Source organism: Arvicanthis niloticus, chromosome 6 (genome assembly GCF_011762505.2).
Source record: "Arvicanthis niloticus isolate mArvNil1 chromosome 6, mArvNil1.pat.X, whole genome shotgun sequence".
NCBI lineage: Eukaryota > Metazoa > Chordata > Mammalia > Rodentia > Muridae > Arvicanthis > Arvicanthis niloticus.
Window position 1 is genome coordinate 107,513,258 of NC_047663.1, and position 27,284 is coordinate 107,540,541.

Below are 27,284 nucleotides of genomic sequence, written 5' to 3' on the forward strand. Positions count from 1 at the left end.
TGATCAGGTGCCCTGCACAGAGTCAAGAATTAGACACAGGGCACAACACAAGGACGGAATGTGGTGGCTAGTGTTATGTTCAAAAGTTTAAAATTTCTGTGCACAAGAGATCTTTAAAAAAATGGATCCCAAATGTTATGAGGTGTTGAGGGTTGAGTCTTAAAATTGCTTAGTTTTGTACAATTTTTAAAAACTCTTGGTTATGCAGGGTAATATATTTTAAAGTCAACCTCTGTTTCTTTTCCTGTAATCAAAAGCTTGTTTTGCAGGACATGACCTTCTGCTTGCATAAGAACAGAATGTAACTGTTGTGTTCTTTATGTTTATAAACACCATACATAGAAGACTGTGGGCAACATCCAAGAACTGAGAGTCCTATATGTAGAGCTGGCAGGAGTATATGAACAAAAGCTTTTCCTTTGATAAAGTTAATTAACGATCAGATAGGTGAATGTGTGAATGACCCTGGACCATAGCAGTAGGATTGGGAGCTGTCCATCTGATGAAGTGCTGTTCAACCTTGGTAAATATCTGACCTTTTAATACAGTGCCTCATTTTGTGGTGCCCCCAAAACATAAAGTTATTTTGTTGCTAAATTACCACTGTAACTTGCTACTGATATGAATTACAGTGTAAATATTTTTGGGGAAGGGTTTGTTAAAGGGATCTCAACAAACAGGTTAAAAACCACTGATGAGTGGATTACAATGTGTGGAAAGTATCACTTACCTGTGGGTTGTAGAGAGGATGTGCATTCAGGTTCTTAGTGTGGGGAAACGATGCCATGTTGGAGTCAGGAGAAGGAGGGCTGGGGACATGGGTTCCGTCTCCAGTGCTGGATCTACTTGGGGTGGTGCTGCCTGCCTGAGAGCACAGCATTTGTGAAGTGGAAGCAGACAAGGGTCAAGACTCTTCTAGAGAGTGTGTTCATGCCAGCCTGGGAAACATGACATCATGAAGAAATGATAGATGAAGAAATGGGATGAGAGAGAATGGATAGAGACGAGAGTGAGTGGAAGGAGTGATGGGAGAGAGGAGGGAGAGGGAAGAGAGAAGAGAGGTGGAAGGGAGAAAGACTAGGGACGAGGGAGAGAGAAAGGAGAAAGATGAGAGAGAGAATCGCTAACACAGAACAGTCAGGTGAGGAGAGCTTCCGGGGGGGTTACTAGCATAGGAAGGAAGCTAAGCTGCAACAAACATTAAAGACGGATTTGGGGACCACAGTCAGGACAGGTAGAGCATGACAGCAGAGGGGAGGCACACACAGTCCCTGTGATATGAGGTGTGGTGAGATACTGCCTGTGTCCTTGGGGATACCTTCTAAGGATACCTGGTTCCTGTACACATGCTTAAGCAAATCAGAAATCTGCCAGAGTTCTTCCCCGCCCACAGGTGTTCAGAGCTGGGTATTGTCTCTCCTGCGGGTGAGTCCTGTTGTGTGCCTGAGGTCTGGCCTGTGCCTAACAACTTGCTGCGCAGAAACTGAACCATCTTGAGTCCTGACATGAACCTCAGAGGTGAGCTGAGGGGTGAGAAGGGGGCTGGCTGTGGGTACCCTTCATAGATTGCTTACCATCTGGTTCTGGGTTCCTTGTTTCTGGGACGGGCCAGTGGTTCAGAGTCTCCAGGACGTGGTCAGCTGAGCCGGCAGGAACCCTGAAGGTCCCTGGATCTGTGTGTTTGTGTGTGTGTAGTGATGATGGGTGGGTAAGTGGGGCAGTTGTTGCCATGTTCACAGTGCAGCCACTGAACTGTTTCTCAGATGAGGGTGTTGACAAGCAGCAGTGGTGTCAGTGGTTCCCCTGAGAGGCACACTTACCGCAAGAAGCTAAAAGAGGGAAGCAGGTAGCAAGGCTCTTCCCTGGACCCTTCTATAACTGGGCCACTTCAGGAAGCTGTTGTCTACCCAGTTCATCAACTCATCACTAAAATGACTTCCCAGAGATGTGTCTTAGTTGATGCTAGTTCTTACCGTGCTAACAGTTACGTTTAACCACCACATTCAGGTTGGTAGGTTTTATGTGGCTGGAGTTTATGAATTCCTTATGTACTTTGGACTGTAGTCCTGGATTGTCTTTTGCAATCAGTACATTTCACGTTTTTTGCATTTATTATAGGAGAAAAACATTAATTTTAAGGAAGAGTAGCTTTAATCATGACTCTCAGGTATCTGCCCTTTGGTATTGTATCTGAAAGGTCATCACTAAAACTTCCATAGTCTCCATTTCCTCCTAAGTGGGCCTATAGTAAGTGGTTTGCATTTAAACCTGTGACTTAAGCTGCATGGAATTAACATTTATGAAGGCAGAGAAATGTTGTACCTGTTTGTTTTGCATGTGATTGTTCAAGGGATCCAGGACTGTCATTTACCCATTTTATTAGCCTCAATTCTTTGCTAAAGATCAGTGGACTGACTTATTTCTGTCTATTTCTGGGCTCTCCTTTGTGTCCCACTGACCTGTTTGTGTAGTCTTTCTAATACCTTGTCCCCACAGGTGTGAGTCCCCAGGCTATATCCCTCATCTTTGTGTTAGCTGTCCAGGGGACTTTGCTTCCACCACATAAAATTTAAAATTAGTCTTTTGTTCAGACTGAGTGTCTTATCTCAGGCTGATGTAGGATTTACTAGGTAGTCAAGGATGAGACCTTGACATCTTGACTTTCCTGCCTCTACCTGCAAAGTGCCTGGGTCAGTCTCTGCTGTGTGTGTGTGTTAGGGAAGCCACTATACAAAGGGAAAGAAATGATCAGTTCTAAGTCAGTGTTTTGATATTTACAAGAAACTTACTCTACTGACTCTATATTGAAGGCTGGGAAGGGTAGGTAGGTATCTCCACAGCTTCGAGTCTTCCTGCATATAAACTGTGAGGCGTCTCCCTTCTAATGGGCTAAGTGATGGGAGGAGGGAGAATAGAATCATGTGATTTGCTTGGCTGTTTTCCAGTTCCCTGGAGAGAAAACCTCCTAGCTCTAAAGCAGGTAGTGAAAGCCAGATGGATGGCTAGGACAGAAGTGAGGGTCGATGGTGAGATATGCTATGGCCCTAAGGCTCCACGTTTCTGCCACACAGTGCGTTTCTATGCAGTGCTGTACTATGTCCATGGAGCCCATGGCTAACAGGAGTGGGAGGATCAAGGTTTACAGCAATGACATGACAGAGGAACAAGAAGTATGAATTAAAATTTAAACAAGTTTTGTGTGCACCAAACTTCATTCTGTTTGACCCTGTCATCTCTGGGTGACTCTGTGTTCTCACTACAAGTGAATTAGGAGAACACTGCTAAGAAACAGAAGTGTGAAGAGGTCTGGAACAGGCCTGGAAGCACTAGCCAGAATAGGACACCTGCTGGCACCATGATTCTTGTGCAGTCACTCCTCCTACCTGCAGGGTTTGTTGTTCCTGTGAGTCTACTGGCCCTATCAGCCAGAGGACAAATTCTAGGTCTTGGTACAGGACTATGGGGATGGGAATGCAGAGGGTGCTGCTCAGTCCTGCAACTGGAGTTGTAGTGTGTAACCAACTGCTTGGACCTTTCAGAGAGCCAAGTCTCAAGGTAGGAACAGCTCAGGATGCTCTGGGGTGAGACTAATGAAGGAAGAGCATATGCATGTGTGTGTGTGTGTGTGTGGTATATGAGATAGATAGAAGAAATAGATAAGTAGATAGATAGATAGATAGTTAGAAAGATAGATATTCCTTAGGTGTGAGTGTATGCCCACAATAATGGTCTGGATTGCATAGGCAGGGAAGGAAGGGGCTTCTGAGCACCAGCCTGGGTCTCTGGAGGAGCCATCTTGGGTTCCCTCTTGGAACTTGGTCATTAGGGAATTGGGGCATCAGAGGATCTGTATTCTTGGATGTATCCTTCCCTGCCTACATCCTTGTGGGACATTGGACTTGGATGCTGCAGTGAAGGAGTGTGGGTCAACCCACAGGTGTAAGTGAGTGCAGGTGTAGCAGAGTGATAGTAGAAATGTCATTGTGTGGGTGACCCCATCTGAGCAGCCATATGCATCATCATCTGCTTCCCTTAAGGCTCTCGGCCTCAGGCACAGCTGATCATGTTCAAGCTCCCCTCTACTGTTCTTCTCCTCCCTGAGTGGGGGCACAGTCACAGGCAGACTCCTGGACAAGCTGGTGTCTTCAGCAAAATGGGAGCTACACCCAGAGTAAGCACAGAGAAAGGGAGAGGGACACAGGAAATCCCTTCAGATAGGGTGAGGACCGAGTGAGGTGCATCAGGCTTTTCTTTAAACTACTTATTTCCTCGAGCACTGGGCTTAGCTCCATCACATGTTCAGGTGCTCCTTCTCTTCTCACATAGGGTATTTTGTATTTCTCTTTGTCCAGCTTGCACCTTTCCATAATACATCTGCATAAGGGTTACCACTAACAACCAAGTGCTACAGTCAATACTAGGCTGTTTTGTAATTGCCCATTTTACACCATTCATCCAAAAGCCTTCAATTGGACAAGGGCAGAAAGCTGCCACAGTCTTTAACAAAATATCTCAAGCATGGTCCTCAGGCTGCTCAGGGATATTCTTCCCTCTGAAGTGGAGCTGGGCTCTCATTATTTACATCACTGTCAGCTGTTGTCTTCCCTGCTCCTACTGAGATGCACATTAAATCCCCTTAAAGAGTTCAACCACATTTCTAGTCCAAAGTCCTAGAGTTCACATTGGGCCAACAGGAAGCATGGTCAGGCCTGTCACAGCAATACCCTGTTCCCTGGTGTCAACTTCTGTCTTAAACACTGTTCTATTGCTGAGAAGACATACCATGAGCACAGCAACTTTTACAAAAGGAAGCTTTTTATTGAGGCAGGCTTACAGTTCCAGAGCCTTATAGTCCAGTATCATCACGGTGGCTTATATGGCACTGGAGCAGTATCTGAGAGCTACATCTTCATGTCCAGGCTGCAGGCAGAGGGTGAGATGGAGAGTGGGGCTGGCCTGGGCTTTTGAACCATTAAATCCCATACCCAGTTACAAGCTTCCTTCAACAAGTCCACACCTACTCTAACAAGCCACACTTCTAATCTTTCTCAAACAGTGTCCCTCACCACTGACTAAGCATTCAAATGTATAAGTCCATTTGTGTCATTCATATGTAAACTACCACACAGTCCATTTTCACAGATATGATTTTAATATGTGCACATGTTCCTCTACTCTCAACTCACACCTATCATCTCATAGGGCCATAGGGTAACTCCTTTCTTATTTCGAGGAATAAGGATTTTATCATTCTTTGCTGGAAGGGTTGTGCTGGACAGATGACGGAGCCCTTTATGGCAATGCATAGGCTGAGAGAACCCTGACTTATATAGTATGGAGTCACTCGGAGCAGGACACATGTGATTCCAACAGTCACAGTGTTAGTGCTCAGTCAGCCATGCTGTCTTTAGGCTCACTGATGTCTCAGTAAGTCCTTGGAGTGTGAAGGGGTGAGGTGCTCCCTTCTTGCTATGGGAATAAGGTTTGGAGACACAGTGGGAAGGGTGAGTGGAGTTGTGGTTATATGACTACAACCCCTGCTTCTGTCATTGGGAATGCTTTCCTAGGATCTTGTCTGTCCTTTCTTTACCCCTCCACCCAGTGTTTAGTTGTCACCTTTCCTTCCCAATATATGTTAACAGTCATCATGTAGTAAAAGACATAAAGTACATAATGTGATAACTTTCGATGTCTATGACTCAGTCTTCAGTCAGGATAAGGAACAAACCAGTTCCTGACTTCTTATGGCCTCAGGTCAGAGACTAGTCATTTCAGTCATTCTGGGGTCCTCAGAGGACCTGGAACTCTGCAGTGGATGTTCATTCATTCAGACCCCAGTTCAGGACCCGGCCCCTGTCTGGAGGAGACATCTTGGCATCTGGCATCAAGACAAATACCTTAGAGATTAACGTGTTCAGTTATCTGAGGCACTTGACAAATTAGGTCCTGTTCTTAAGCTACTCTCATTGTTGAATCTCTTTTTATTCCCAGTGAAATTCAGTGAACATTGTTTGGTATGAGCAAGCCAGGGACCAGGAAGTGCGCCTGCCACAGTCAGCAGGAATAGGTCATAGGCTCTGAGATGTGAGTCTCTGTGTAAGTGAGAAGCCTGGCGTGTGGGAGCCTATGAAGTGAGTGTGTTAGGAGGAGGGCCACTTCAGGGGAGGCCCAGCCCCAGAAGTTGGTGGAGTGCAGGAGGTAGAGAGGACTCCCACCAGAGAATTTAAGCCTGGAGTTTACACACAGTGGTGGCTGGTGAGCTATGTGGCCATGGCTGCTGTGTGAAATGGCTTCTTAGAAATTGCAGGCTCCTGGGGAACGGAGCAACCAGGAATGTGGCTGCTTCTTGGGTCTCCATTTTTGCTCTGGGTGTCCTCAGTGCTTGACAAGAATGTTTATTGAATATTGTGCAAGTGATCACATTGTGTGTGGGCTGCTTGTCCAGAGCCTGTTTGAGCACACATAGCAACTTTTTATTCCATGTAGAAGTAGCGACTGATGCTTGGTGAGAATTGAACAAAACACAACAGCATAGCCTTGGCTAGTCTGCAACTCACAGAGACCCACAGCTGGCTGTGACCGTGGTTTTGATTTGTGCTTATGCAATAGGAAGCAATGCCCAGCTAAAACGCCTTATAATCTGTCCAGGCCAGCTGGACTATCAAGTGAGACCCTTAGATCCTGTGGAGCGGACTGAGATGTGCGAGAACATATGGAGGCACAGCAAGTCAAGAAGTCTGATCAAGCTGGCAAAATTTTTATTGTTCACAGAGGTATATACTCTGAAAACAGGATATGGGGAGGGGTAGGAAAGGAAAGAGGGCTTTGCAGGTGGAGGAAGCTAGCTGCAGCTTTGGGGTCTAACTAAGTTATACCTGTTGTTCTCACAAAGCCTTGCCATTACCAGGGGTTCTAATAACATGTATGTAGCAAGATGTTGGTAAACCTAGAGATCAGGAGGAAGGGTTACTAAGGTGGGTTGCTATGAGGCTTTGTTTGAAGTTCTGAGAACCAACAAGTGAATCATGGAATGTAAGCAGAAAGAAGGATAGTAGGAGAGCTAAGATTGAGTGTTCGCCAAGAGTAAGGCCTTGCCATGGCTTCCCACAATCATCTTTTTTCCCTCTTAAATGAGCTAAGGAATCCTATTTTGTATTTCCTTAATTTTGAGAGTTCATCACATAAATACGTAAGTGTATGAATACATACATATAAACATCATGTATACATATAAATGTATTTGTATATACATGTATACATGATGCATATATACATATATGTACACACACACACACACACACACACACACACACACACACATTCCCACACGCACGCGTGCACAAACACACACACTACAGGTTTTTCTGGACTTAAGTTCTTGGCTGAATTCGAACTCACAGAGATCTCCAGGCTTCTGCCTCCTGAGTTCTGGAATTAAGGGCCTGTGCCATCATGGCTAGCTCCTCATACATTCTTCTTCTTCTTCTTTTTTTTGGATCACGTAATTGATGTTTTTTTTATTTTGTTTTGTTTCTCATTTTTAAAAAAATATTTATTTTTATTTCTTAATTCTTTTTTTATACTTTTTTACAGTCCAGATTTCATCCCCCTCTTGGTCTGCCTCCTTCTGCTCCCCATTCCTTACCTCCTTCCACCCTCTGTCTCCAAGAGGATGTCCATACCCCCACCAGGCCTCCCCACTCCCTGGGGCCTCAAGTCTGGGGCATCTTTTCTCACTGAGGCCAGACGAGGCAGTCCTCTGCTGTATATGTGTCTGGGGCCTCATATCAGCTGGTGTATGCTACCTGGTTAGTGGTTCAGTGTTTGAGCGATCTCGGGGTCAAGGTCAGTTGAGACTGCTGGTTTTTCCATGGAGTAGCCCTCCTCCTCAGGTTCTTCAAGCTTTCCCCAAATTCAACCACAGGGGTCACTGGCTTCTATCCATTGATTGGTTGCTAGTATCTGTATCTGACTCTTTCCTCTGCTTCTTTGGTCTCTTAGAGGGCAGCCATGCTAGGCTCCTGTCTGCAAGCACACCACAGCATCAGTAACAGTGTCAGGGACCCAGGCCTCCCCATGATCTGGATCCCAATTTGGGCCTGTCACTGGACCTCCTATTCTCCATTTTGGTCTCTGCAGTTCCTTCAGATAGGAACAATTCTGGGTAAGAGCTTTTGACTTGTGGGATGGCAACCTCATTCCTCCACTTGCTGTCCTGTCACTCCACTGGAGATGAACTCTACAAGTTCTCCCTACCTACTATAGAGCACTTCAGCCAAGGTTCTCCCTTTGAGTCCTGAGGGTCTCTCACCTCCCCTGTCTCTGGTAGATACTAGAGGGTCCCCCTACCTCCTACCTCCCAAGGCTGCCTGTTTACATCTTTTCTTCTGGCCCTCAGGGCTTCAGTCCTGTTCCCCCTACTAGCTGATCATGTTTCCACCTTCCCCTCCATGTCCCTTCTCCCATGCAGTTCCCTCCCTCCCTCTGCCCACGATGACTGCCTTCTTCTACCCCCTGAGTGGAATTGAGGCATCCTCACTTGGGTCTTTCAGCTTGTTAACCTTCTTGAGTCCTATGGTTTTCGTCCTGGTTATTCTGTAGTTTTTTTTGGCTAGTATCTCCTTATTAGTGAGTATATACCATGCATGTCCTTTTGGGTCTGAGTTACCTCATTCCCAATGATATTTTCTAGTTACATCCACTTGCGTGCAAAACTCTTGATATCCTTGTTCTTAATAGTTGTGTAATATTCCATAGTGTAAATGAACCACCTTTTTTGTATCCATTCTTATAGGGTTATGGGGTCCAGTGTCCTCTTCACCACAGGGCACAGACACTGGGGATGCTGGACATGGGGAGTTTTTTTATTTTATTGGATATTAGGATGGCATCTCCAGATGCCATCTTGGGACCATTTGCTTAGAAGCCTTTTTTCCAGCTGTTTACTCTGAGATAGTGGCTGTCTGTCTTATTGAGGTGTGTTTCTTGTATGCAGCCAAATGCTGGATCCTGTTTGCACATCCAGTCTGTTAGCTTAGGTCTTTTTATAGGGGAATTGTGTCCATTGATATTGGGAGATATTAAAGACCGAGAATTGTTAGTTTCTGTTATGTTTGCTGCTGTAGGTGGCATTATGTGCATGTGATTCTCTCCTTTTTGCTTTGTTGTAGATGATTAATATCTTGTTTTTTTCTTTGGTGTAGGTACCCTCCTTGTGTTGGGGTATTTCTTCTAGAATCCTCTGTAGGGCTGGGTTTGTACATAAATATTGTTTGAATTTTTTTTGTCCTGGAATATTTTGGTTTCTCCATCTATGTTGATTGAGAGTTTTGCTGAGTACAGTAGCCTGGGCTGGCATTTGTGTTCTCTTAGGGTCTGCCTGGCCTCTGTCCAGGCTCTTCTGGCTTTAGTGTCTCTGTTGAGAAGTCTGTGGTAATTCTGATAGGTCTGCCTTTATATGTTACTTGGCCTTTCCTTTGAAGCTTTTCATATTCTTTCTTTGTTCTTTGCATTTAGTATTTTGATTATAATGTGACAAGAGGATTTCTTTTCTGGTCCAATCTATTTGGTGTTCTATAGGCTTCTTGTATGTTTATGGCTATCTCTTTCCTTAGGTTGGAGAAGTTTTCTTCTATGATTTTGTTACAGATGTTTTTTGGGTCCTTTGAGCTGGGTATCTTTACTCTCCTCTATTCCTATTATTCTTAGATTTGCTGTTTTCACTGTGTCCTGTATTTCCTGGATGTTTTGGGTTAGAAGATTTTTGTGTTTTGAATTTCTTGTCAGTTGTGTTAATATCTTCTAAGGTATCTTCTACACCCGAGGTTCTCTCTTCTATCTCTTGTATTCTGTGATGACGCTTATATTTGTGATTGCCGACCTCTTTCCTAGGTTTTCCATATTCATGGTTGCCTCCATTTGTGTTTTCTTTATTGTTTCTATTTCCACATTTAGGTCTCACATTGCTTTGTTTAATTCCTTCACCTGTTTTATTGTGTTTTTTTTTGTATTTCTTTAAGGGACTTATTTGTTTCCTGTTTAAGAGTTTCTACCTATTTACCCTTGATTCCCTGTATTTCTTTTAGTGAGGTGCTTATATCCTTTTTAAAGGACTATGTTATCTTCATGAGATAGTATTTATGTCAGCTTTCTGATTTTCAGGTGTGTTGAGTTATCCAGGGTTTGTTGCTGTGGTAGAACCAGATTATGATCATGCAAAGTATATTGGCTTCTGTTGCTTCTTGGCTTGCACTTACCTCTCACCATCTAGTTATTCCTGGCGTTAGCTGGTCTGTGTGTCTTTGTCCAGTGCTTGCCTCTTGTGTCCCTGGGTTGCTGCTAGTCTCCTGGTAGGCTGTGGTCCTTGCTTTTGCAGACCTCCTGTAAGGACTTCAGACTGTGGGGTTTTCAGATGGGCAGAGAAGCTGCTGATTCATTGCTTTGCTGCAGCAGATCTCTTGGGAGGCCTTCGGACTGTGGGTCTGTTGCCCAGTTCCCCTGCATGCAGCGGAACTCCTGGAGGCCTAAAGAATGTTGTGTCTTCAGAGGAGCATACAAGCTGGTGCTCTGTCCTGGCAGAAAGTGCCTGCTCAAAGGGTGTGTGTGTGTGTGTGTGTGTGTGTGTGTGTGTGTGTATTTTTTCCTTAATGTACATTAAGTGTTTAGAAAGCAGATATATCACTGAGAAATTGCTCCTGCCAACCCCCCACCCCCACCCCGACCCCAATGTGTCTTGTTTCTTGACGCTAGACATTGAAAGTGCTCATTGATTGTAGTTATCTCCCCTTTTATGATCATGCATCTGGGGTCACATCTGGTGCATCTTGGCCTTAATTAGTGTCACAGAGAATCAAACACATGTTTTTCCTGTGCATTTATACTGGCATTGGAGCTGCTCTTACATTTAGATTTTAGTCATTTCTTTCTCAACATCTTTTTCTTCTGTTCCCCCCCATCCCCCACCGACAAGGTTTCTCTGTGTAATTCTGGTTGTTCTTGAACTCACTTTATAGACCAGGCTGTCATTGAATCAAATACCCACTTGCCTCTACCTCCTGGTACTATAATGAAAGGTATGAGCCATGATTGCCTGGCCTGTTTCTCTCGTACTTACCAGTTAATTTTCCTGATTTTGTTAATGATTTCAAAGAATTAACCTTTGGTATTATTATTTTTTTTTACTGTGTCTTTGTTTCTTTCTGGTTTGTTTAGTTTCACTCTTATCTTTATTGTCTACTTCCTTCTCTTTTGGGTATGGCTGTTTATTGGAGTTTTTCCTCCTGTTTTCTTGATACCGAGTCTTTGTCCCTCCCAGGCCATTATCGTGGCTGTAGGTTCTGACCTCCATTATTCTTGTCTGTGTCTATTTCTTTGTTTTGTTAATTTTACCAGAAATATTTACTATGGTCTCAGTGTCATGAATATTCCTTTATATATGTTATACTCTGCTATCTTTTCTTTTCACATCTACTTCTTTTAAATTCAGTATGACAAATTATGAAAAAATACTCCTCAAGTCTTAAGCTGTGCACCCATTGTTAGGTGTTTGGTTTCTTCTCCTCATGCTTCCAGTGCTGACTTTCCTTCTCTGTGTGTGGTCCCAGTTACCTTTGATCCTTTATACATGTATTTTCATGTCTCATTTCTTTATATGTTACATGCTCAGTGACTATGTCATCTGAGCAAGGTTTCAGGAACCAGAGTCAGTGCCTAAATTAGTTTTATAGCAAAATACTTTTTAGAATCTGTGGGTAGGGTGGCTGGGAATGCTGAAAGTTCCTCCAGGCGGGAAGTTAGGCATGGCAGTTGTGGCTACAGTGGCTTCTCCATGGTTCCTCACTGCAGGTCCCAACAACATGTGAAAGTCCTTAGGTTTCCAAAATGGCTTTATTGGCATGAGGGATGATGGTTGAATCTGGATGTGCACACCCCCCGCCCCCCGTAGTCATATCCTCTGCCTGTGCTCTTTGGGCAGGGCTGCATTGCCCTAAACATGACTGAACAGTGCAGGTCAATGGAGTTCCATGCCATGTGTCAGGAGCCTGGATTCTGGGAGGGCGGTGGAATAGATGCCCACCTCTCACAAGCAGTAGACACCTGTTGGGTCTCTGGACTTCCAGCCAGTGCTTTGACCAAAACCAAGACCCCTTTCATAGTCCTACAAGGATCCACTAAGCATCAAAATAAAAAAAATAAATTTCAGTCATATCTGAAAACTAGACGTACTTTTGACAATATTATACAATTTTCACTAAAGCCTATTGAGTTAAATTTTGCTAACAGAAAGGAATACATAGGTACTTATGCATAGGTAGGAATATCTGATATTGCTAAGCTGCCTTCTGCCTCAGCTGGTGGGTTGAGCATACGTGACACCAAGACAAATTCCAGAAGAATTTTTATAGAAATTAACAAATGGAAACTAAACTTTCTATGGAAATTCAGTGGTTCCAAATTACCCAGATATTCAAAGGTCCCAAAATATTTTGAAAGACAAAAGCATACCTGGAGAAAATTCCCCCAAGCTGTATTACTCAGCCACGGTTGTCAGGGCAGGTTGGAGTTAGGGTAGACAACAGCTCCATAGAGTAGATACAGAATCCAGAAATGGAGCCATCTATGCGCTTAAATACTTTTTTGTTTTAAAATTTTATTATTTTATGTAAATTATGTAAATTGTATGTGTCTCTGTGTGGTTATATGCACAGGTATTTGCTGAGGCCAGAGGTGTCAGGATGCTCTCTTAGAGCTAGAATTTATAGGAGACTGTTTGCCACCTAAGAGGGTGTGGATAATTGAACTTGGATGTTCTGCTATGCATTGTCCTCTCTGAATATCCCTCAGCTCCTCCTCAGTTCTGCTCCTGACCCTACAGCCTCTCTCCTTCTATGTATGTTTATTAAAAGCTCATATAGTCCACTTGATGGTCCTTGTATTTGCTTGTATGTAGGATAATCTATGGGAGCATGAGCAGCTCCTCAGGGGCTGTCGTCCTGAAGAAAATGGACTCTTCCCTCCCCACAGCTGGGAAATACCAGTGACTCCTTAGATTGGAGTGAGCTTCATGAACCTTTTCACCATCCATGCAGAGACTTTTAGTCAATGTTTTTTTTAAAGGTGTGTGTGTGTGTGTGTGTGTGTGTGTGTGTGTGTGTGTGTGCGCGCGCGCCCGCGCGCGCCTATGAGTATCAGGTGTCCTACTTCATCCCTTTTTACGGAATCTTTTGAGGTATGGTGTTTGTCTGACCCCAAGTCTCAGTTTTTTTAGTTATGTTGGAAGCCAACAGACCCCAGTGATTCTTCAAAATTTCACAAATGACCCTGTCGTGAGTCTCAACACCATTGTGCTATGTAAGCAGGCAGACAAGAGGGCACATGTGTCTCATGCCTCCTGTGTAGATGACAAGGGAAATGTTGGGGCATAGACAGCAAGGAGGATTTTGTTCAAAGTTTATCAAACAATATCTAAAACAGGCATGTTTTTAGATGTAAATTATACCTCAAAAAGTTTTTTAGGTGCTTGTTTGTGGCCCACATCTTTAATCTCAGCACTCAGGAGGCAGAGGCAGGCAGATGTCTGAGGTTGAGGCCCACCTTGTGTACAGAGCAAGTTCCAGGACAGCCAGGGCTACACAGAAAAGCCCTGTCTGGAAAAAATTAACTTTTATTTTTATTTTAAATTTATGTGTACATGTGTTTGGTCTGCATGAATGTCTGTGTACCATATGTGGTCAGTGTTCATGGAGGCCCAAAGAGGGCATTGAATACCCTGGGACCGGTGGTAATGACAGTTGTAAGCTGGCAGGTGGATGTTGAATGCTGGTTCTCTGAAAGATCAGTTAGAGCTCTTAACTGTTATGGCATCCTTTAAGCCCCTGAATTAAAAAAAATATGTATTTATTTCAAAATTGGGCAAATATTGCTTTCAGTTAGATTCCTCTATAGCTAAATTAGTAACTATCCAAAGGGAGAGGAGAACATAATGAGAACAAATAAAGTTCAAATGTCACCTTCTCTTTGTACATTTCTAGAGTATTTTAGAAATCAATTGTTCCATTGTGGGAGGATTTGGAGACATGGAGAGAAAGCATAAGAAGTGACAAATGAGATAGTTCAGTGGGTAAAGATCATTGATGCCAAACTTGATGACCTGAGTTCAGTCCATTGAACCCACATCATAATAAAGAGAACCCTCCCCTACAAGTTGTCCTCTGATCTCTACATGTGCTCTGTGACATGCAGCGTGCACACATGTACAACCAAATAAATACATGAAATGTTTAAAAACATACTACATAAGGTAGGTGAAAAGGGAAAGTAACTGGCTGGGACTGAGAAAGGCAAGTATTTTTAGACATAAGCCTTAAAAATATCACGTGAGTGTGGGTGTACATGTGACAGTCAGAGGACAACTGTGGGTCTCCATCGTTGGCTTTCATCTTGTTTGAGGCAAGGTCTCTTCTGTTCTTTTTCACTGTATATGCCAGAGAAGCTGTCCTGTGAGCTTTCACGAATTTCTCCAACTCTCATGCCCATGTCACCATAGGTGTGCTGGGATTACAGGTGTCTGTCTTTTGTATTGGCTCTGGGGATATGAACTGAGGTTCTAATGCTTGTTTGACTGTGGCAAAATGTTTATCCACTGAGATTTTTCTCCAGAGCTGGCATATGTGTCTTTTTAGATATATGTTATTAGGATATTTGGGGCTTAATTATGAGAACATATATCTTCTAGAGACATAAAAATCATTTGAGGTATTAGGGCTATAGGTCATTGGTGGTGGGATACTTGCCTATTACTTATCAACCCCTGGTTTCAACTTCAGCAGGAGAATAATTCACTAGAAAAGACCATTTGATGTCCCTGTGGATGTAAGTATATGGGACCAGCAGGGGAGCCGGTCCTAGCCTCCTGTGATGGATCCAATGGTGACCTTTTGGTTTTCAATTTATCATGGGAAGGGGTGCTCAGGGGCATGAGGACATGAGGGCCCGAGAGGACACCAGGGACCTAGAGGAGCAGCTGGAGTCATGAGCTTGAAGGGAACAACCTTCTCTCCCCTCTGAGTGCTTAGTGGGGCTACAGCTCCAGCTCACATTGGGGCTGCTTGATATTGAGTGGTTGCTGCAGGCCACAGGATGACCTCTGAATCTCAGGACGGGCCTGGAGGAGAGTCAGGTCCAAGTAGCTGGTGAGTAACTGGATTCTGTGTTGCTGTTTTTCAGGAGGATCTAAATGCTACTCCCTTCACATTGGAATCCTTCCCTTCATAGTGCTTGTCTTAGTCTTTTTTGGGTAAGAATTTAGGATGCTGATGAAGGGCTGAGACTATGATGGGTATCCTGAACTGTTTGTAACCCTACTACTACAGCAATGATGAGGCTGCTCTTGGACCAGCATCCACAGAGGCATGTCTAGATTTTGTTGGTTACATAGTGAAGCCTCTGATTACACAAAAGCTGTTTGTTATTTATCTCTAGCTGTGATGGTTGGCCTAGGGAAGGGATGATCAGACTTAGGGGCAGAAATTTTGCCCTCTCTGTTTGCAGATGATCTGTGAACCTACACAGACCAAAGACACTGCCATGTCTCCTGGGCCTTGTGTAGACACAAGCAAGAAATATTACTTGATATTGCCTTGGGTTGTAAGGTTCCTGGCATGGAGTAGGAACTATTTGCAACTGCTACAGGTGTTCAGATGCAAGCTTTATTCCCAGAGCCCTTCTTACCACCTCTTCTTCCCATGGGTGAGCATGCTTAGACCTGTCACCTGGACCTGGATTCCCACTGGGGACTTCTGTGCTCTTTCTTCTGGGTATAGTGGTACATTTGAAGTTTAGGGCAGACAGCTGGTCTCAGGTCTGTGTCATAATCATCTGTCCTCATGCCTGTCCTTCCCATAGCTATGGGTTCCTGAGCCACAGAATCCAGGTGTTGGGGAACTCAGGAGGTGAGACTTGGTGAGTATTAAAAAGTGTATACATGTCTATGAGTGTTTGTGTAATATATGTGTGTCATAGTAATGCATGTGGTAGGGGGATGGGTTAATGGCTGACTGAGCATTCTGCTGCATGCTGCTTTGTGGCTTCTGACTGTATTTCTACATGGATGACTCTAGTCTTTCTCCAGGTTCCTCAGTGCGGCCTCAGCTGGTCCCTGCTGTCTTTAAAGGGCATGTGTGTTCTCTAGTTTCCACCTCATCCTCCTTTCTGTATGTACCTAAGCAACTCCAAGAACAGGTTCTGCTCCCCACCCACCTCTCCGGCAGCCTTCTGAGGGCAATGTCATTTGCCTTCTATAATTGGACTCATGTTGGTAGCCCCTCCTTCTTCAACTTCCCCAGATCCTGTCAGTCTTTTGAGAAGGCATCCCCTGACTTTGCTCTGTTTCTCCAGTTCTGCTGTAACCTTGTATCAGCCACGTACTTGTATGTCTGTCTTGATCCTACTTTCCTTATAATAGCTAGTGATTCTTCAGAACAGGGGGTAGGGATAGTTGGATCCAGCCTGTTGATTCATCCTCCCCAGCAGCTTACCCCTGTGTTCCTGAACAAGCCATTTATGCTCTTGAGCTGGAGCTCTGGCCTTGATCTTTGTCTATGCTGCAATTCCCACTAGACTACGCAGCCTCCCACCTGCTCTTTGTTTCCACTAGTTCTCTCGTGTGTTACCTTTCCATGACTACAAAGCACTCTGTCATACTCTCACTTATGTTAGTAGGCAGTCACACCTTTGATGACTCTGTCTTCAAAGGTTCCTATGGTTAGCTGTACAGAGGGAGGTGTGTTTCCCTAGGGGTCTCAGACATTTTTAGTGGTTGAGGGTTCCCTGGGCAGAAGCCCCATCCCTGGGGCTTTCCCGTGTAGGTTATGCTACTTCTCAGTCTGGCTGGCAGGTTCCAGACCAGTGATCTATTACATGTTATCTCTGGCTCCCAGAAGCTGGGTTTGAAGTCATCCAGGATCATTGCTGTGTCAGGTTAAGGATAGGAATAGACTCTACTTCATGATGGGAGGAAGGAGCTGGGAGTCTGCTAGGTTCTGGAACTCCTTTCCTACTCAGGGTCTAGTCAGGAGTATCTTGTGAGTGTGGGGCAGTGAACTTTGTTGTGTTGTGGGCATAGTGCCTGGAGCCATCACTGTGTTGCTGTTCTATAATTGTAACAGATCTACTCTACTCTCAGGCACCACTGTGCCCTTCCACCAGGCTCTGTGTGCCTAAACCCTAATTCTTCTTGGTATAAACTTGTCTCCTGTGTTCTCTTTCTGCAGCATGGCTATCAGACAGCTGGATGTCCCGGAAGTTGCAACTGTGTCAAGGTATCTGGCCCTCACATGGTGCTCTTAAGCTCTGCATTAGAGGTTTGAGTAGAGGGGTGTGTGTGTGTATACCATGGGCAGCTGGGAAGTCCCTATCTGTACAGGAAGTGGAACATATAATCCTATACTTTCTTTTGACTAAGTGCATGTCATTTGACTTTTAAAGAGCCAGGCTAGCTCATCTGGTACAGAGCTGAGTTTACATGTGTTCACCACCGTTCTCAGAGCAACATACATCACACATGAGTTTCATACATCTCACCACTGCAAGAGTTCAGTGCAACAAGCACATTTGTGCTGTGGTGCAACCATCATCACCATCCACCTGCAGAATATTCCATCCTGTAAACTGTGCCCACTAAACACTGACTTCTACTAGGGGTCGTGGCACCCTCCTTGCCTATTCTGTGTTGTTCCTCTGTCTGTTGTAGTACCTTCTAGGGACGGGGTCCTGAAAAGTCTCTTTTTTGGTGCCTGCAAGTCTCACCCAATAAGATGTCATCAGGCTTCTTTCCTGTGCAGAATTTTTTGTCTTATTTTTTTTTTGAAAAAAGATTTATTTTTGTTTTATGTGTATAAGTGTTTTGGCTGCACGTATGTCTGTGTGCTGCATTTGTTCCTGTGCACAAAGAAGGGAGAAAAGGGCCTCAGTTTCCTAGTCCTGGACTCATAGACTGTTGTAGATCTCCATGTGGGTGCTTGGAACTAAATCCAGTGTCTCTGCAAGGGTAGCCAGAGCTCTTGGTGCTGCACATTGCTCCAGCCCTGCTCTCTGTCTTACAAACCATCATAGGGCATGCAGCTTACTAGCAGAAGTAGTTCTGCTTGCCATGGGGCTTGGTGTCCTGTGTAGGGACAACCCACTGCCATACAGTGCCTCAGGAGTTTTGTGGAAATCACTTTCCACTGATGATGGAACTGGTGCCTGACCAAGACAGAGGGCCAAGATGCTGTATGCTATTAGCAAGGAGAAAAACAAATCAGGCTGCAGGCCTTTGTGGGATAATCAGCATGCACCAGGGACAGATGTATTTAGTCTTGCGAATCAAAGTCGTTTTTAGACATCCCAGACTTAAGTTGGGGTAGGGTGTCTTGATCTCCTCTCTCTACTTTTTGTCAACTAAGACTGGGATCTTCCTTTTTTTAGTTCATCCTTGGATCCCAGGATCATGGGCAGACAAGGTGACTTGGGTGCAGGGATTTTTTTTTTTTTTTTTTTTTTTTTTTTGCCTAATAGAGACTTGAATCCAATGACCTTACTGTCAACTTAAGTTCTGTTTTATTTTCCTTTCTTTCAGGATGGCCTATCCACAGTCAAAGGTGCTAACATCCACGTGAGTAGATTCAGTCACTGCATGTGTAGTCCAGGAGTTGTAAAGCACTAAAGAGTGATTGCTTGCCATGGAGGAGTAGTTCAGTGGTACATCTGAGACCCCAAGTCAGTCTCCAGCACTGGAAAAACCTAACTCACAAAAAACAGAGACATAATTGTAATTCTCATTAACCTTACTTTACCAACACTTTCAGAATCTTAGGGTTGTCTGATTCAGGTATGTGGCACTGAGCACCTTCTGTATCTCCTTTTACATTTGGGCTTCTGGTCCATGTTTTCTGTCTCTGTGACCAGGATTTTTTTAGAGATGTGATGGGTGTTCTGGTACTAAAATTCAGTTGCTTTTATGGCTGGGGTTGAGGGTTGTAGTAGCTTGTCATGGTGGCATGTCCCTGTAATCCCAGCAGTGTTTGTAGAGGGAGAGAGAAATTGATCCAGTCAACCTTCTGGACAGGCTAGCCTAACAGTGAGCTTCAGAGTCAATGAAGCAAACAATTCTGAAGAACAAAAACGATATATAGCAAACTATACCCAAAGTCAGTGAGAGCTGCTTCTTTCTTGGTCCAGGCCATCTGGGAGAGTGATCTGCCCTGCAGGAAGCTGAGGGTGGGAATCTGAGAAGGGTTTCTGCAGGCATGTTTGGTCACATGTTGCCCTTGGCTCTCTCCCCATATAGTAGGAAAGATGTTCTTGTCTTGACTCCTTGGCTGGCTCCCATCATCTGGGAGGGGACCTTCAACATCGACATACTGAATGAACAGTTCAGGATTCAGAATACCACGATTGGACTGACTGTGTTTGCCATCAAAAAGTAAGCAACTGGGGTTAGAGAGATGGCTAGTGGGTAACACACTTGCTTCAAGGGCAGAAGGAACTGAGTTTGATCCCTAACACCCTTATACTAGCTTGGAATGATGGCCAGCACCTGTAATTCCAGCAGTGGGGCCAGCATTGGGGGTAGAGGGGACAGAAAAGTGGATCTGAGCCACTTTCTGTACAGACTTGCCAATCAGTGAGCCTCAGAGTCAATGAAGCAAACATGTCTGAAGAACAGAAAGGGTGAATAGCAGAAGGCACCCAAAGTCATCCCCCTGGCCTCCACATAAACATAAATACATAGAGTAAACACGAATATAAATGAATATCTATCTATCTATCTATCTATCTATCTATCTATCTATCTCACCTATAAATATACACACAATGGTCAAGGTGACAGCACAGGCATACCAATCTCCAAGTTTGTATTTAAGATGCAGGATGGCCTTTTTACTGTGTGGAAAACTGTGAGGATTGAGAAGCCATTTGTGTTGCCTGCATTTGAGAAGGGCTCTGTTCTTCCCTGCAGTGCTGCATGAGGGCCATGAATGAATGACTCTGAGGCCTTTGTATCAATCAGACTTGAGAGATTTGGACTTACCTGGAGAGATCTTAGGTACCCTGAGAATGCCTGTTACCCCTAGGGAGAAAGGACTTCACAGTAAGAAGACATAAACAACCTTGTCTGGGTGCTGCTGGGTACAAGAGCAAGAGACCTGTCAGGTGTAGCTAGGTGCTTTGTCTGGAAGAAGAAGGCCACTGAGGGTACTAGCTGGGAAACCCATGGTGACCTTTGCACAGGGATAACTATCACTTACCTGTTTCTGACACTGAAGTGGGGAGGGTTTTTCACATTTGCCGGGTGATAGGGATCCCTGTTTCCATGTTGGGGACATGTGGCACTGGATATGATCAAGGGAGTGTCAGCTACCTGAAGGAGATGAAAACTTCTTGGGTTTCAAAATGAGTTAGAACCTGGGTTATAAGCCTTTTGTCCTTGGACCTGGGGGTTTGGTTTAAGCTTGCCTTTCTTTCTAGGGTGTCTGCCTTTCCTTCCCTCTCTACTCTATGAGACTGATTCTTGCTTTGGTGGGGTTCATGTGGGATGACTCTTAGGGACATACATGAGTTATTAAGTACCTTGTCCCCAGGAACCTTCAAACCTCTGACAAGGAAGGTCTGGGGTATAGAGACCTTTTGTTTACTGAGATAGTGTGTTATAGAGTACCCAAAAGAGGGCTGCAGGTAGTAGACCCATAAAAACTCATCCAAATTCCACAAGGGTTTAAAAGTAGAGCTGTATGAGTACAGCTCATGCAAGGCAAGAGTGTAGGTTGTGGAATGTCACAGGATGGGGCTGTAATTATTGGGGGCAGGAGTACAGATTCATAGAGAGATGATCTGCGCAGGAGTTGCCAAGACAAGAGACCTTCGGGGATCTGCTTGGTCTGGAGTCAGCCCTGCTGCCTGGCTGAAAGCTCTCAGGCCTCTATATCAGCTTCTCATGATAAGATGGGTTGCTGATGTTGCAGCCTTCTGCAGAAAAGCAGGGTGAGGTGAGGTACAGCCTGCAAGCTTATCAGGACAGCTGTGAAGTGGAGAGATCAAGGGGGTAGCCATGGTTTCTGCAGCCTGGGCCTATGCCCTGATAAGTCTTGTTCTAGCTGTATTAAACCTCTCCATACACTTTGCCCTCCCTCACAGGTATGTGGTGTTCCTTAAGTTATTTCTGGAGACGGCAGAGCAGCACTTCATGGTGGGACATAAGGTCATCTACTATGTCTTCACTGACCGGCCGGCGGATGTGCCACAGGTGCCCCTGGCTGCAGGGCGGCGGCTGGTGGTGCTAACTGTGCGCAACTACACCCGCTGGCAGGATGTGTCCATGCACAGGATGGAGATGATCAGCCTCTTCTCAGAGCGGCGCTTTCTGCATGAGGTGGATTACCTGGTGTGCGCAGATGTGGACATGAAGTTCAGTGACCACGTGGGGGTGGAGATTCTCTCAGCACTCTTTGGCACCCTGCATCCTGGCTTCTACGGTAGCAGCCGAGAGGCCTTTACCTATGAGCGAAGGCCAAAGTCCCAGGCCTACATCCCCAGGGACGAGGGTGACTTTTACTATGCAGGGGGCTTTTTTGGAGGGTCAGTGGTGGAGGTGCACCATCTCACCAAGGCCTGCCACGAGGCTATGGTGGAGGACCAGGCCAATGGCATTGAGGCCGTGTGGCATGATGAGAGCCATCTGAACAAGTACCTGCTTTACCATAAGCCTACGAAAGTGCTGTCCCCAGAGTACGTGTGGGACCAGAAGCTGCTGGGCTGGCCCTCCATCATGAAGAAGCTGAGATATGTGGCTGTGCCCAAGAACCATCAGAAAATCAGGAACTGATAGCTGAATTCCTGTTGGAGACTTTAGTTTTCATTTAAAATTTCCAATATAAAGGGATTACTACTTTTTTCCCTTTGCACTGTCAGAGTCCAACTCAGTTCCCAGCCCCAAATTTCACATTTTTGGTTGAGTGGCTTTGGGGTATTGTTGCTTGATTTTTTTTATTGACAGAGTCTCAAACAGCTCCCAGTTGTTTCAGCCTTACTGTGGCCCAGGATGGCCTTGAACTCCTGATACTCCTGTTTCAAATTCTGGAGTCCTGAGGTTACAAGCATGCCACCACACCTAGTTCTAGTGTTCTTCATTTTATTTTTTTCTCTTTTCATTGATTTATGAATTCACTTTATATTCCAATTGCACATCCTCCTCCTGGTCCCCCGACTGCTCCTCCCAAATACCCTCCCTTTCTCCACTAAAAAGGGGAGGGCAGATCCTGGGTTTCAACCCACTCTGGCACATCAAGTCACTACAGGACTAGGTGCATCCCCTTGAAACTGAGGCCATAGAGGGCAGCCCAGTTAGGGAATCAGGTTCCAAAGACAGGCAACAATTTCTTAAAACCTAATTTATCTTGTTCCTAAATGGTTTTTGGGCCCTGAAGTCCATTGTGTCTTTGGCTGGTTTTCCATTTTTTTCCATTTGAGTTTTGTGTGTGTGTGTGTGTGTGTGTGTGTGTGTGACAGGATACCTATGTATCTCTGCCTGGTCTGGAATTTGCCACTAGGTCAGAAAAGCGTGGAACTCAAAAAAAAAAAAAAAAAAAAAAAAAAAAAAAAAAAAAAAAAAAAAAAAAAAAAAAAAAAAAAAAACCAAACCCTCTCTCTCTCTGCTTCTCACCAGACCTGGTCATGCTATTTTTTGTCTATCACACACAGGTGAACATTGGGTTGTTTGGGCTTAAATTCCAGTATTTAATTGACCTCCTGAATTGAGGGAAGGGGAATCCACTCATCTCAAAAATTTTAACCCAGAATTACTCTAGTGTAAAAGAAATGCAGGGAGAGTGGAACAGAGACTGAAGGAAAGGCCATCCAGAGACCACCCCACCTAGGGATCCATCCCATCTGCAGACACCAACCCCAGACACTATTGCTGATGCTAAGAAGTGCTTGCTGACAGGAGCCTGGTATAGCTGTCCCCTGAGAGGCTCTACCAGTACCTGACCAATACAGATGCGAATGCTCACAGCTAACCACTGGATTAAGCATGTGAACCCCAATGGAAGAGTTAGGGGAAGGAGTATAGGAACAGAAGGGTATTGCTACCCCACAGGAAAAACAACAATATCAAGTAACCAGATGCCCCCTTCCCTGAAGAGCTCCCAGGGACTAAACCACCAACCAAATAGTACTCATGGCTTTAGCTGCATATGTAGCAGAGGATTGCTTTATCTGGCATCAGTGGGAGGGGAGACCTTTGGTATTGTGGAGACTTGTTGCATCAGTGTAGGGGGATGTTAGGATGATGAGGTGGGAGTGGGTGGGTGGGAGGGGGAGCACCCTCATAGAGACAGTGGGTAGGAGAGATGAGATGAAGTGTTTGCATTGGTGAAACTGGAAAGGGAGACAACATTTGAAATGTAAATAAATAGCCCTTCTGGTCTGGGCCAGAGCACTGAGCAGATCTTGGGTGGCAGCTCTGCCCCCAATTTCCAAGAACCCAGAGGAAACAGGGATCCCAGGCGCTCTAACTTGGGCAGTATCTTAGGTAAGCAGAGAGCAAGGCCTGCCCCAAACAGGGAGTAACTGAGACCCACAAGGACCTAGGAAGTCACTCCCGGCCTGGAACACTGGTTCCTTCCGGTCTGGCCCAGAGCACTGAGCAGATCTTGGGTGGCAGCTCTGCCCCCAATCTCTAAGAACCCAGAGGAAGTGGGTATTCCAGGTGTTCTAACTTAGGCAGTATCCTGTCTGAGCTTGAGCACTGAGCAGATTTTGGGCCCCAGTGCTTACCCCAGTAGTTAAACACACCCCACAAAGTTCTGATACAACCAAGATAATAGGAAAGACAGGCTCCAGTCAGGGACAGGGCAGGTAGCACTAAGGAGATACAGATGGCAAAAGGCAAGCTCAAGAACATAAGCATCAGTAACCCAGGGTACTTGGCATCATTAGAACCTAGTTCTCCCACACTAGAAAGTCCTGAATTTCCCATATCACTAGGAAAGTAAGATTCAGATTTAAAATCACTTCTAATGATGATGATAGAGGACTTCAAGAAGGACATAAATAATACTCTCAAAGAATTTGAGGAGAACACAGGTAAACAGGTAGGAGCCCTTAAAGTGGAAACACAAAAATCCCTTAAAGACTTACAAGAGAACACAACCAAACAGGTGAAGGAATTGAACAAAACCATCCAGGACATAAAAATGGAAGTAGAGACAATCAAGAAATCACAAAGGGAGATTACCCTGGAGATAGAAAACCTAGGAAAGAAATCAGGTGTCATAGACACAAGCATCACCAACAGAATACAAGAGATAGAAGAGAGAATCTCAGGTGCAGAAAATATCATAGAAAATATTGACACAATTGTTAAAGAAAATGCAAAACGCAAAAAGTTCTTAACACAAAACATCCAGGAAATTCAGGACACAATGAGAAGAACAAACCTAAGGATAATAGGTATAGATGAGAGTGAAGATTCCCAACTTAAAGGGCCAATAAATATCTTCAACAAAATTATAGAAGAAAACTTCCCTAATCTAAAGAACAAGATGCCCATAAACATACAAGAAGCCTATAGAATGCCAAATAGACTAGACCAGAAAAGAAATACTTCCCATCACATAATAATCAAAACACCAAATGCACAAAGCAAAGAAAGAATATTAAATGCAGTAAGGGAGAAAGGCCAAGTAACATATAAAGGCAGACCTATCAGAATTATACCAGACTTCTCACCAGATACTATAAAAGCGAGAAGATCCTGGACAGATGTCATACAGACCCTAAGAGAACACAAATGCCAGCCCAGGCTACTATACCCAGCAAAACTCTCAATTACCATAGATGGAGAAACCAAGATATTCCACAACAAAACCAAATTTACACAATATCTTTCCACAGACCTAGCATTACAAAGGATAATAGCAGGAAAGCTCCAATACAAGGAGGGAAATTATACCCTAGAAAGAGCAAGAAAGTAACCCTCTTCCAACCAATCCAAAAGAAGATAGCCACACAAAGATAACTTTACCTCTAATAACAAAAATAACAGGAGACAACAATCACTGTTTCTTAATATCTCTTAACATCAATGGACTCAATTCCCAAATTAAAAGACATAGGCTAATGGACTGGCTACATAAATGGGACTCAGCATTTTGCTGCATACAGGAACCCACCTCAGTACAAAGACAGACTCTACCTTAGAGTAAAAGGCTGGAAAATAATTTTTCAAGCAAATGGTCCTAAGAAACAAGCTGGAGTAGCCATTCTAAAATCTCTAGCAGAATACATAGCCTTGGTGTATCTACTCATCAGGCAAGCTGAGCACACCTGCTCGAACCTCTAATGTCCTGGAATTCCAGCCGGATGCAGTGAAGACACAGTGTCAGAGGCTTATCAATTTATTCTTCTCCCAACCGCTCTTCTAATATTTCACACCCATAATCAGCTTGAAGAAGTTAATGAAGAGTCGGCGCCCCTATTCCCTGAGCTTGGGGACTGAGGTGGTTAATATTGGTCTGTCTTTCTAGGGAAAAGTAGTGGCTTTGGTGGAACAGGGAGGATTAGCTAGGATTTATTGCATAGCTGTAACTTACTGGTAGAAATATGTATAATTGTTATTAAGATGAAGTTATAATTTCTTAAATGGTACAACATTTACTTTGAGTTCAAATTTAAGGTTTTTATTGGTACAAACTTCTTATAAATATAAAAGTGAGATGAATATGCACCTGTATAACACATTTAGGAATACAAGGCTTAGACCCAGTCCTTCTTTAACTTTTTAAACTTATTTGAGATGGTTAGACTGTGAGTTAAGGGTCTATAGCAAATTCATGGCTTTGAGTTTATTGTTAGGGAGTTTTCTATATTTTCTTTAGAAATAGCTGAGAGGAGTTAACAGACAACAGTCCAGATAGCCTTACATGGATAGTTGGTTTTCAAAACATCAGAAGTCCACAGAATTGACATTACAAACATTTCTGTATTAATGTTCATTTTGATTAGAGACATGTCTGCTCCTGACAGCTTCCTGTCTTAGGTTCCAAGAAGAAATTGAGCATCTTTGGAGTTATTCCAGTTGTGGTGAGACAGCCACTAGGCAAGAATTGCTTCTTTCCATCTACAGACAAAAAACTGTCCAGAAAAGGACACACTTGCAGAATAGTCGACTGATTATATCTGCCAAGACAGAGTAATCAGCCCTTAATAGTTCTGCATCACTTGGTCTGTCAGATGATCCTGGGCCAGAAGGCTGAAGATCAGATGCTCCAACATTCTGTAGTATAGGGACTGTCCATGTGTCCAGCGGTCTCTATAAATTGGCTATGTTTTAGAAGCTATGCTTTGTGCTTCCCATAATCTCAGTTAACTCAGTCATTCTGGATTTCTGATGGGGTTGAAAATTTATAGTCCCATAGCCAATCCTTGCTATTTACTTTGAGAGAAAAGATTTGAGAGGATGGTTTTCAGCTGACATTCATTCTAAAGGGGGTAAAAAAGCCAGGTTCAGAATTAAGTCTTTTATTTAGGAGTAATGACAGAGGTTCTGTTTAGTCAACAAAATGATGGACTGGGTATTAAGTCCATCTTGCACCTTACTGACATAAATTAGTATAGTTATGCTCTAACTGTATTTTGAGAGAAAAGTTTTATTTTAACAGGAAGGGTGATATGTAGGAGGAGCTAAGGTGGGAGGAGTACAGAGAGGAGGAGGAGAAGGAGACGAGGAGGAGAAGGAGAGAAGGAGCTAGGTGATGAGAGAGAAGGGGGGGCAGACATGGAGGTGGATATTCACATGTCTCTGTGAGTCAAAGATAGTTGATATACCTACATTGGGTATTAGGTTACACTTCTGATTGATATTGAGCATTACCAAACTTATAAAGCCTTTGGTTGACATTAAAAAAATTGTATAAAAGCAAAAAGGAGAAAGGGGTATGGGATAGGGGTTTTCTAGGGAGGGGAAATGGGAAAAGGGGTTGGCATCTGAAATGTAAATAAAATATCCAATAAAAAAGAAATGTAAATAAATAAAATAACCAATAAAAAGATAATAAATAAATAAATAAATAAATAGATAGATAGATAAATAAACAAGAAAAGGCACCAAGGCATCAAGCAATGGTTTATGATGTTATTTGTCTTATGAAAATCCCATAGAGACCACTGTTGGGAGAAATATTAAAAAAGAATGGCATTTCCCACACTATGCCTAGCTACTCTCTGCCCTGGTGGGCTGGCCGGCC

The 27,284-nt window shown here is 44.0% G+C and overlaps 1 protein-coding gene across 3 annotated transcripts; it reads left to right on the forward strand.

The window, feature by feature from the left end:
- The first annotated feature begins 1,387 nt into the window (after positions 1 to 1,387).
- Positions 1,388 to 22,388, forward strand: LOC117711208 (histo-blood group ABO system transferase 1). Of its 3 annotated transcripts, XM_076937666.1 has the most exons (8): positions 1,431 to 1,518; positions 14,826 to 14,871; positions 15,226 to 15,295; positions 15,904 to 15,960; positions 17,271 to 17,318; positions 18,617 to 18,652; positions 19,328 to 19,462; positions 21,175 to 22,388. In XM_076937666.1, exons 5-8 carry the CDS (start codon positions 17,272 to 17,274, stop codon positions 21,860 to 21,862), a joined length of 906 nt encoding a protein of 301 aa, XP_076793781.1. In that variant the 5' UTR covers positions 1,431 to 1,518; positions 14,826 to 14,871; positions 15,226 to 15,295; positions 15,904 to 15,960; position 17,271; the 3' UTR covers positions 21,863 to 22,388. The 3 variants fall into 3 exon arrangements, with proteins under 3 accessions (XP_076793780.1, XP_034362600.1, XP_076793781.1); XM_076937665.1 differs by lacking the exon at positions 14,826 to 14,871 and having other exon boundaries at positions 1,388 to 1,518; XM_034506709.2 differs by lacking the exons at positions 14,826 to 14,871; positions 15,226 to 15,295 and having other exon boundaries at positions 1,391 to 1,518.
- The last annotated feature ends 4,896 nt before the right edge of the window (positions 22,389 to 27,284 follow it).